The 11912-nt window shown below is 40.8% G+C and overlaps 1 protein-coding gene across 1 annotated transcript in view; it reads right to left on the reverse strand.

Annotated features, from left to right (window-relative positions):
• HUNK (hormonally up-regulated Neu-associated kinase) overlaps nucleotides 1–11658 on the reverse strand; it is a 164728-nt gene extending 153070 nt beyond the window's left edge. The window contains exon 1 of the mRNA XM_054974061.1: nucleotides 11395–11658. Within this exon, the coding sequence (XP_054830036.1) occupies nucleotides 11395–11658 (264 nt within the window). The remainder of the gene's footprint in view (nucleotides 1–11394) is intronic.
• Nucleotides 11659–11912: the final 254 nt, after the last annotated feature.

Raw genomic sequence — 11912 nt, forward strand, 5'->3', positions numbered from 1 at the left:
GATGCAGCGTGATGCTTGATGTGGCAGTCTGGGCACCTCTTTTGCAACCACATTCTCAAAAGAAGCAAGATTTTGCTCCCTAGGACAAAAAAATAAAAAGTTAATAGAGAATCTTCTCACTCTCAGGAGATTAACTAGGGGAAAGAAACAAGGTCCCAGTTTTGAAATAGTTTGCTTGAAGTTATCGCTTTGGTGTTGCAGAAAAGATTCTAGCTAACCCATTGCTTACTAAGATGTTATGCTAATCTGCTTACCAAGAAGTTATATGCACACCAGGGCAAGTTACCACTTGGTAAATGGTTATCTATATTTAACACCCCCCTCCCCGTTTCAAATAAAACTTGTTTCTGAGCCCAAAATGCTTGAATACCTATAATGAACAAACTCCATCTTGGATTTGATTCCCATTCCTTTAGTTTCCAACAGTAGATGAACCATATTTTTGGTTGTGATGGGGATGGAGAAAGTGGGTTGGGTGACCTACCAACACCCTACAAACAAGACTGCTCCTGCTCCTCCTCACCACCTGTATAGCAGCTGGGGGCTAAAGGGGTTGGAAATCTTCTTCCAATGTGTCTATCACTCCTATATTTTTAAAACCTTAAAGCTTTGTTTAAGCTTAGAAAGTCAACAGAGGAAAAAGAACACAAAAGCACAAGGTACCTTCTTCATGCTCCCCTTGGGCATTCCTCTCCCACTTTTATCTTTCCAAGCTGTATTTTATTTATTTTACAAAATGTGTATCCTGCCTTTCTGCCATCACATGGGCCACCATGGCAACTATATGTCTTGCGGAGGGGCACATAAGAAAAAGACCCAACCAACATACAGCATGGGTGTTCCCTCGGAGAGAAATAAAACCCCAAACTCCTCTGGGCACATGGAACTAGTTGTGTGGTTCTCTGTGGATTCAGGCCTCTTTCTTTCTATTTTTTAAATTTTTTAAATTTTATTCATAAGATTAAAAGCCCAATAAAAATGGCAGAAAGGCCCCTTTCTTTCTGTCTCTTTTATAAGCCAGAAGAGATGGAAGAGAGGCACCTATGGGCCTGTCTACTCTAAGGAATTCTTACATATTTTCTGATCCCTTCAATCAAATATACTGAAGAAAAAAGGCCTTTACCCTTTGTATTTCTCCATGACATCATGAAGAAAAAAGGTCTTTACCCTTCCTATTTCTCCATGACATCATAAAATCCCTGCCTACCTCATTTCGAATATTTTATGAGGACAAATAGCAACATTTCATGACTGACTGGTAAATGTATTAAAGTTCTCCCTAGTCTAAGTGATTTCAAAAAGACCTACAAGAAATAAAATCAAGAGCAGGACATGTTTTAATTAACAAGACATTTATATACAAAACTTGCCACCAGAACAGACATAGGTTCACACATCATAAAAAATGTTAAAAGATGTGATTTTTCACTCAAGAGCTCTCACCTGGTGTCAATTTAATGTAAAGATTGGAGTATTTACATCATTTACCATACACAGTTAAAGTGATTCCATGGGAGGGATGGAGAACCAGGGGAAAGGCAAGGTTGTATTAATGATGTGCACTGTCTGTGATAATTTTGAATCTGAACATTTGAAAGCAGACTATCTCAGAAGAATAAGAATGATGCAATCACACAAACAAAAGTGATATCGTTATGGTCTACTGGGGAGCTTCAGAACTACCCATTTCCTTAAAGGGTCCTTTTCAACTGACTAGACCATTGAGCACAGCACAATAACTAATAAAAGTGAATGAATCAGTAGATCTCTCTTGAAAGCAAAAGTAGTGGCACTGCCTCCTGATGAGTCATGTGTTCAGCTATATGGGCATGGCTGCTTGTGGTAAATAACAATGGCCTGGAAGGGAAAAGGTAAGGATACTTCTGGCTATCAGAACAGGCCTTTTTGTCTCTTTCAAACCATCTATGCAACACATCTGTCAAAGTGTAGGCAGGCGGACAGTAGAAAGTGTTTGAGGAATTACTTACAAATCTGGATTAATAATTTTTGTGAATTTATTTATAAGTCTGAGTTAAGTCTACAGGAGCCAAAGAACCCTGTGTACAGCAGGGTTTGTCATGTACTCCAACCACAGTTCCAGTGTCACTGAGCAAGGTGACCAAACATCACCAGAGGAACCTCAGATTCAGCTACAGGAGTCACTATGGAAAAATTGGGATAACCCTAGTTCAACGGCAGCAACCTCTGGGCTTGCTGGATGAAGCTGTCCAGATCCTGGCCACTATGTACAAACACACAGGGGCATTTTTCCACTAATCCACATAGATACAGCTTTTGATTTATTGGGAGTATCTCTTTCTGTTCTTAATGGCCCTCTGGAAAAGATAAAACACATTGTTCCCTAGTTAGATTTCACATTTTAAAAAACACAAATTCTTCATAAGGTATCTTTACAAACAACCAGATGTGATGCTGTATTTTCAGTTAATGAAAAAACTGTAGTTAAAAGAGGATTGAGAGGAAGCTTCATGCAGGTATAACAATTCCTTATTGCATTCTGAAGGAATTTCATTTATTTTCCGTAAGAGGAAAGCTTCATCAGAAGACTAAACATTAGGAACAGGAGCTTGATCAGATGACTATGGTTCACCATTGATGAAAACAAGTCCTTCACAAGGCTTAAAGCCAATATCACTTTCCATTCCAGTTGCCTGCAGGGAGGATGGGGAAAAACTCTCTTGCTTCAGTGGCTGCACCAGTGGCTGAATTGTGGGGTTTTTTAAAATGAAAAACAAGACTTGTATTTAAATCAATGGTGGGGGTGGGGAATCTTACTATCTTCTTTAAAATGTCTGTATATTGACTTGGAGAGAATTACAGAAGGAAAACATAGGACAGAGGAGATTATTAGGTAAGACATAAAGAGTTTGTTGCCTTTAAAGGCTCTGTATCCACTGAATTGCCTTAGAAATAAGTGCAAGTAATAATCACATTGCACAAGACTGTAGACATCTGAGATAGCAGGTACAGAAGAATACAGTGGGAGATCTGGTGAAGATTACATCTCTGCCAACATTTTTACCATAATAACTGGAGGCAATCTTGCTGTGAAATAAGATAAAACACATCTTCTTTCCTGCAAACACAATCTTCAAAATCCTTATTTAAATGTAAATAACTGTTGTTTTTTCAGTGCCTTGGATCAACTACTCAATTTGTCTCATGACTATTTCTTCTACGAGTGAATCTTATTATGGTTCCAAGTGCAGGCAGCCAATGCTATACCTGCAGAGAAGATTTAGAGCTATATTGTTCTTTGCATGTGAATTTTAATTGTACACTAGTGGCTCAAAGGTTAAAGCCAGGCATGATGTTCAAAAGAAAGTGCCTGCCTACTGCAGTACGTAGGGACTTTTTAAAATTTTTGTGAAATGATCCATTGCTGACTGATCCAACAGGACCTACTATAAAGCTGTTTTTAGAAAATGCTTGCTTCATTCAACATGAACCTGATAAAAATTAACAGGAATCTTCAGCTTTCTGTGGAGTTTGTTTTTCCCATACAAACCACCCCTGTATTTCCAAGGTTCTAAAATACACAGTACAGCATTGGTTTTGGAAATATAGTAAAAAAACAGAGCTTTCTATAAAAAGAACCACTTCTAATATTAGTCATTTTATCTTAATGGCACAACCTGTTAAGTTTTATCTTTAGCAGCGGCTTTGCACTAACTACCGGGTACTGTAATTCAAAACAGCTGATTTCATAAAAATAGCTAAGAATGAGAAGCCTTTTTAACTCTGTGGTAACACTAATGAAATGGATTACTGGATTTTTGAGTAGGTTGAAATCAAGGCATTCAAACTTTGTGATTATAAGTATTCTAAGGATAAGACTTAAGATACTGAAAATCACATAATTTCTTTTTATTCTAAAAGAAATTATGTGATTTTCAGTATCTATGTACAGACTTTGGCAAAAACATTCTGTATCCTTGGAAGCCTGCAAACTCAGAACAGTTTTATTAATCCTGTATGTAGCACTGGGGTATTGCCTTTGCTCCTCAAAGATATTTACTAGGTTTTCACATATTTAAAACTCAGGCTATTTTCTTATAGCAATTTTCTTCTGTGTGGAACACAGGAAACCTCCAATTTAAAAGAAGGTTCCACATCACAGCTTGCTCATTCTGACACGCAACTCCTGGGTCTTCCCAAAACTCTCCATTTCAAACTGGATCAAAGAAAACCCTCATTTAATCCAATTCAAAGGAGGGACGGGGGAGGGGGAGGCTGCAAGTGGAATGTCCATGTGGATGTTTCACATGCAGCCAAACAGGGAATGCATTTCCTCCCTTCCTCTTTTTCACCCTTTCAATAATGTTTTTGTTTGCCCAGCTGAATGTTGTGGAAGCTTTACAAAAGTGTGGCTCAGCTGGAAAAGGGGATGGGAAGGGAAAGGGGGTATTGCCAGGCTGCGGCAGGGAGTGAAAGGTGGGGGCAGCATGATGTCAGGACAGCAGCAGCAACAGGTGCAGAACTCAAGAGGTGTATACACTGTTCCTACCTTTCTCTCACATTGTGCTGCTGCTAAGGTGTGTGTGTGTGTATGGGGGTATGTTTTCTCACAAAATGGCTTCTACAGGAGGTGGAGCCCACCACAAAATGAAGTTAAACGTAAACCAACATTTCAGGAAGTAGCTCTGTTTAACAATGTATTCTAAAATGAACATATTGTTTGAAATTGTTTTTTGTTTACACACAACTTACCTTCAGTGACACAGTGCAGAGCCTTGTGCTGTGGAGGAAGCTGCTGTCAATGCAACTTTAAAAAAAATCTGTACAGCCAATTACATCTTCAGTGGCCAATCAGAAGCCCTGCTGGACAAACCCCATCTGACCCCACTCACTTTCTAAAAACACTTGGCAGGAGTCAGGAAAGGTGATTGTGGGTGCCATGGCACCCAGGAATACTACATTGGAGACCCCTGCTTTATAGCATAATAGTGTTCTTATATACCACCCTTCTGAACACTCACAGCAGTGAATAAAGTCAGTGATGTTATTATCCCCACAATATAACTGGGGAGCTAGAACTGAGAGGAGTGGCTTACCCAAGGCCACCTGCAGAGCTCATGGCAATAGTGGGAGTCGAACTAGCTGAGTGCTGATACTCAACACAACTATGTAACTCTCTAGGAGAGCCATATTAAGCCCATTTGAGTACATTGGTTCAGGCTTCTAAAGATCTCACAGGCTTGTCACCCTGGGAGTGGAATGTGCAGCTCAATTAATTGCACCTATGAGCTGTTGCTCAGACTTGGTGTCCTTGAGGCACAAGGGAGTCTTGGCTCCACATGTCCTCCTTCTTTATCCTCAGGCTATCAACGCTGATAGTGAAATGTGCCCTGATTGGCTGACACTACTAGAAAAGATGGCTCTTCACTGCACTTCATCATCACGCTACACACTCTCACTAAGACTTCATTTGACCATTCTATGCTATCTTGTTCCATCAGCATGTGAGAGACTTTGCTCCATGTCAGGCCTAAGATGACCAGAGCTGCCTGGCATGGCTTATAGACTTTGCTGTGAGTATGAGTACTCAAGCCTCTTCAGAGAAGTGCAAGTTAGCAAACTTTATGTCTAGATAGTTTTAGCCAAGAATTAGATAAATTGTTTGTTTGTTATTTTATTGTCTTTTGCTTGTGCCTTGATAAGAGTGGTTCCTGCTAAGCTAATAAACAACCATTATATTTATGCCTATGTCCTGAGTTTCTGACCAGCTGTGTGCAAATCCACCCAGAGTAAAGAACCCAGAGATTGGGAAGTCTCAAACAAACCCAGGTAGTTCAACCCTCCCGAAGGGCTGCTACGGGTCTGAGTGGCTGTGAGCAGCACTTGGAACGGTGGCCAGGGGGTTGAATGCCTAGACAATAACCAAAAGCAAATGTCTTTACAACTCAACAGGCTCAGGTTGGGCACAGATTACAGGTCTGATGAAGGATAGGCCATGTTGGTTAAAGCAATTTATCACACAGTGACAACATTCTAGTTGTGTGCTAGTTAAGAGAATTGGTGAGTCTTGCTGATGTAAAAACACCAATCCCATTGCTGCTGCAGATCTCCAGTACATTTCTGCTTCTATCTAATACTCACAGCCACAAGTGAGAACAGCATCAGAGGATTACACAGTTTACTCCCAACTACAATGGCAACCACTGTTGCTATTCAGGGATACTGATATCCTCTCCAAAATGTCTTGAGGAAACTTGGGCTAAACCCGGGCCGTTTCCACACTACTCACCTTCATCCAGAACGCTGCAGAACATCGTGAAAAAAACGTGGAAGATAGCGTCTTCTTCTCGTACGAGTTTTGCATGACATCACGCAAAACTCACGCGAGAAGACGCTATCTTCCATGATTTTCTCATGACGTTCCGCAGCGTTCCGGATGAAGGTGAGTAGTGTGGAAACAGCCCTGGAGCTCCCATACTACACATGGCACCTGAAAGTAGTATGAGCTATTACACTCCAGGACAAGTTTGTCTATTAGCACAGAACATTAGCAAAGCTCCTCCATGACCCTTAGGATACAAAAAATAGGAACTGATACATTTCTTTTTATGATAGTTTAAAAGCCTGTATTAACTCCAGCATCAGCATCCTGCTACACATCTCATTTCACTTGTATGCTTATGTCTAAAACACAGATGGTGCAGCTCTTGGAGAAAAGGAGAATGTTGCTTTTTAAAATAGGTTCTGTATATCTTTTAACCTAGCTCTTCTGCTAGCACCATGGAAACCTATGGAATTGTTACTTGTTGTCATCCCTTCCCACCTGCCTGCCCAGAAAGAAAATACAATGCTTAATAAGATCTTCTAAAACTTACAATTTTAACATTAACAGTTTACATTGTTTCACCACAATGATGATAATAATGTAAAAATCCATTTTACATTCTATTTTTGACTAATTGCCTCAAGCCTAACTACATTTATCTTGACTATGGAATAGGAGAATGATGTCAAATGCAGAATAAGACATATGTCCAGGAAAGAAAAACTAACCTAAATAATTGTATTGCATTTATATTATGTGCAAGATAAAAGCCCAAATCTTTGTTTTATTTATGGAATCCCGTTTCTATTGCTTATTCAGATTTGCCTGAAGGCAGATGAAATATCCAATATATTTTAGAATACACATTAAATCTAAAAATCATGCATGAGGGCAAAAACTGAGTTTGGCAGTCATATTGTACTGTTTCAATCAGAGAATGGACAGAATATACCATTTTTTTCTTGTGCTTCTAACAGCTGCATGACCACTTTAATTCAACTATCAGCTTTCACCTTCACTTCTTCCCCATGGATTGGGGAATAATTTTACTGCTGCATGACAGGAGCTCTCTCAGAAAAGATATCGACCTTAGCCTCCACTTAAGATTACCAACCATATTTGGTACCCTCAGAGATGTAGAGAACGCAGATTTTGTAGCACACAGCTACACACAGTTCGGAGCATATGTGCATCTATTTTGAAAAAGATCCAAAGGATATTGTAAAATAAATGTATAATTTAAGGTAGATATTCTATGACCAGCTTCACAGGTTTCATCACAGAGCTACAGACTATCTGAGCCTGAATTTAGTCTTCTTTCAGTAAGATACAGAAAGGAATTCTGTTCAAAGACTTATAGTGCAATTCTATGCACAATTAGTACAGCTGAAACCAAACAATTTCACTGGACTCTAGATTGGCATAACTTTAAACAGAATTGCACTGTAACAGAAAAACTGCCAACCAATACAAATACGAGTCTGGGGGGGAAGGGGGGGTTTACATTGGAAAATGGGTCAACCCCTCCCCTGGCTGACTACCACATTTTAAATACAAATCCCCACCCCCATGGTTGCTATTTCCTTAAGTTTAAGGGGAACTAAACTGCACTCCTGTGCAGAACCGTGCCAGTCTAAATCATTCTGATCACTGGGTTCAGAATGAAGTAACTCTTCATAGGACTGCACTGCTAATCACAGAACTCTGACATCTAATTTAGATTGGCCTTAAAATAAACATGGCATTCCAGGAAAGGGTGCACAATGCTCTTGTGTGTGCTTGTGCTGTATGTCTTATCAGCCAAGAGGTGGTCTTCAGTTTATATCATTAGAGACAAAGTCTTGTCTCATTTACATGGAAATAAAAGTGTTGTTTTTTAAACCATTTTAAAACTCCAGAACTTACTACTACGCACAGAGGCCAAAATATTGCAGATAGTATACTGTATATGCACTTTTATTATCAAACAATTATGGAGTTACTCCTACTTATGGGGGAGGGGCATTACTTAAAACAGGCACATGGAAACCAAAAGTCTCTGATTGCTTTAAAACAATGGATTAATGACTAAACCAGTAAATAAATAAACCACTAAATCAGTGATCCTTTTGTACAGGTTCCAGTCTTCTGACTGAAAAGAAATCAGAAGTTTGTTTATTTCAGGTCTTGGTGAAAACTTTGTATCCCAGCCAATGACCACTCAATGTTGATTTTTAGGAACTTTATTTAAAAACACTCTAGTAATCCTTCAACAGGTTAAATAAACAAGAACCACAATAATACAGGAAACACTAATATATGTAAACTCTAATATATGTAAACAAGACTATAAAAAGCATAAATGTCCTCCTTTCTCTTACATAACCTGCATTTTAAAAATGAAATACAATTTCTAAAATTTTTACCAAGCCTTTTCAGAAAAGATAAGACAGCCTCACTGCAACCCAAATCTGAGAGATTCCGGCATTTTAACATGTGGCTATCTTATATAAACATAATTACTTGACCCTCACATGACTTTATTAAATCATCTAATTAATTTTCTCTAAAATAGTAATATTTGACACCTATAATTATTACAGAAAAAAACTGTTGCCAACTTTGTTCCATTTTTTCTAGGATTAATTCTGGGCATAAAGCCATTGATTCATATGCTATTATTCTCAAGACTGAAAACGGCGTTAGCTAAAAGGATGGGGTGGTGGTGGAATGCACGCTTGCAGATTTATACAAAAACCTAAAAGCCATCTCTCAGGCTTACTGTGTCAAAATATTCCAAACAATGGTCTAAAGCTATAATCTGCAACAAATTCATTGCAAATGTTAAAAGTCTCATTCACTAAGTTATTAGCAAAGTACTTTGACAACTGAATTGATGATGAGGCAGGCTCCTCCAAAGCATACAATCTAAAGAAGGAAATGAAGACACAAAGAATTAAAAGAGCATGCTCCAAGGCCTATTAACTTCTAGTCCAGTATCCTAAACCAGTGTCAGTGGTTGCACACACACTCACAAAACTTGTGATTTGTCCTTCATGCAATGTCACCCCTTTTCTTTTTTCTCATTCCTAAGAAAAGATTTTATCATGATTCTTTTTCATCTCTGTTTGCCACCCACTGGGAATGTTCTAACTTTGGATTTCCTGCACAAGGTTCCTTCCAAGTCTTGGGCTATAGACCCTTCTATGATCTCTCGAGGGACCAATGAAGATGTCTTTTAGAAACAAGGTGCCAGAAGACAATGGAATGTGCCTATGCTTTTACATGAGAATAATCCCAACTGAACTAAACAGCACTTCTGAGTACACAAGTTACCCAAGGAATAAAAACCAATATTTTTTCTTAAAATGTATTTATTATATGTTGATTATACCATTACATGGTACTCCAAATTACTGCCCATCCAGATTATCTGGTTTATAACTGCCCAGCTGCTGCTATGCTGTAGACTCAAACAGCCAGTGGACCCATGCAATGTCTATTATTACTTAACCATAAAGTAAAACATGAACTTTCAATGCCAAAGAATTAATGCGGCACACTGAGAAGTAACTATTTATTGACTAAATATAAACTGAAGCTGCTCCTATGCATTTTAATTCAGCTCGACAGGATTAGTCAGGTAAAAAGGTAAATGGAATTTTTATGAGATCAGCATATAAAGGCAGTGATGTAATTACAGAGACAGTACCGTTTTAAGCACACATGGTTAGGTGTTGCACCATTGTACCCCAAAATCCAATATTCGAGTCTTAAAATACATACCTAAATGGAACAGAAGTTTGTAAAACATTCCAGACTAGTCATCTTCAAATCAACTATTCCAGCATTATCCTGGAATGGCCCTATGTTATCTCAGGGTAAGCAATGTTATGCGCTGCCATTTGTGAACATGAAAGTGAAAAGATCACTTCATGAGTATTCCTGACTTTTATACTTTAATGCTCTCTGTCAAAACCCAAACAGTGTCTTGTTTTAACAGTATCAAGAACTTCTAAATAAAAAGTGAGATTTCAGTTGTAAAATAAACTGCTGAAATGATTAGGTGTCACATTATTTTGCCCTTACATTTTGAAACAGAATAGTGAAAAGCACAGGAGAATAACAGAAACAAGTAATCCTAATTATATGCAGGGCTCACTCATTACACTGCCAACACAATACAGCACCTTTCCTAATGATAACAGGTTTTAAATATGTAATTGTTGCCCCTTTGTAACAAAGAGTCCTTTGTTTTCTATTGTAAGGATACTTATTTTCCCAGTGCTGGAGGTGATACAGTTTGTACCGGGGTAATGTAATTCTTTCCCCAACTAATAGATCTTGAGCAAGAAACCCAGTGTAGTGGCTGGAAGCTTGGAATGTGCCTTTGAGAGACTAGAGTTCAAATCCCTACTCAGCCATGTTCAGAAAAAGCCTACTGGGTGTCCTTAGCCCAGCCCCTGTCTCTCTTAGGATATCCTATCTTAACCATTCGTGAGCTGCTTGGAAAACTCAGGACAAAAATGTATAGACTGGCGTGGCTGATACAGTTGTATGGATATTGAATGTGCCATGCTGACACAGCGCCCCTTTCTTGAAGACTTCGTTTTATTCATTTTTCCTTCGATGCCTGTGTGATCCTGGTTTATTACTTTTTTTTTCTTTTTAAAATTCAAATAAGAGCAAATCTAGCTCCTTTCCAAACGGTGCAAGAACTGGGGAGGAGGGGCTATTTGTCTGCTTCACATTGCCCTAGCTGCGAAAAGCCCGCGCTTCAGCCCTCATCCGGTATCGTCGCAAGGGCTAGGAAAGGGACTGGCGTCGTCGACGGAAAGTAGTCGATAGCGGCCCCTGTGGGAGAACTGCTGGCGGCGTTTGGGAGGGGAAACGGGGAGAAGCGGCTGGCGGCACCGTAGCAGCGGGCTAGTGAGGCGCTGCCGCCGTTTGACTGAAAGGGAGGGGGGGGCATTACTGGCGGGACAAAGGCAGCCGCTCACCAAGAGATTGCCCGGGCCAGTCCACCTCCCCGGAAAGAGAACGGGGGGCCCTTGGGGCCGCCGCAGGTCCACAGCCCGGGGTGGTGGGGGGGGGGGAAGGGGTTCCAGTACCTTTTCTCCGGTCACGACGTGCATCCCCTCGCGCACTTTGGCGAAGGAGCCCTCGCCCAGCTTCCTGCCGATCAGGTAGTTGCCGACGCGCTTGATGTGCTGGAATTCGCGAAGGCGCTCTCGGGACGCCGCCGCGTTGACCCAGGCCGCCAGGAAAGTCCCCTCCGGGCCAAGGGCAGGCGGCGTCGTGGGCTCGCCGCCGCTGTCGCCGAAGCTCGCTGCCGGGGGCTCGCTCAGAAGCCCGTCGCCAGCAGCTGCCGGCATCCTTCAGCCGCTGCGCTGCCTTGCAAAGTGTGACGCGGCTGCCCCTTCTTCGCGCCTGCAACCGAGGGACGCTCCCGGCGGCGCGGCGCGGCTTTTGCAAAGGCAGGCTCGAGCCACTGCTTCCCGGCCCTAAGTCTGCTGCAACTGCCGTGCAATGTGACCGGCACCCGCGAGTCCACGTGGGGACCCGACGGCGACTGAACAACCAGAGAAGCAGCCTGTTTCGCAATGCAATAATGCCATGCAAAGGGCAG

Source organism: Eublepharis macularius, chromosome 3 (assembly GCF_028583425.1).
Source record: "Eublepharis macularius isolate TG4126 chromosome 3, MPM_Emac_v1.0, whole genome shotgun sequence".
NCBI lineage: Eukaryota > Metazoa > Chordata > Lepidosauria > Squamata > Eublepharidae > Eublepharis > Eublepharis macularius.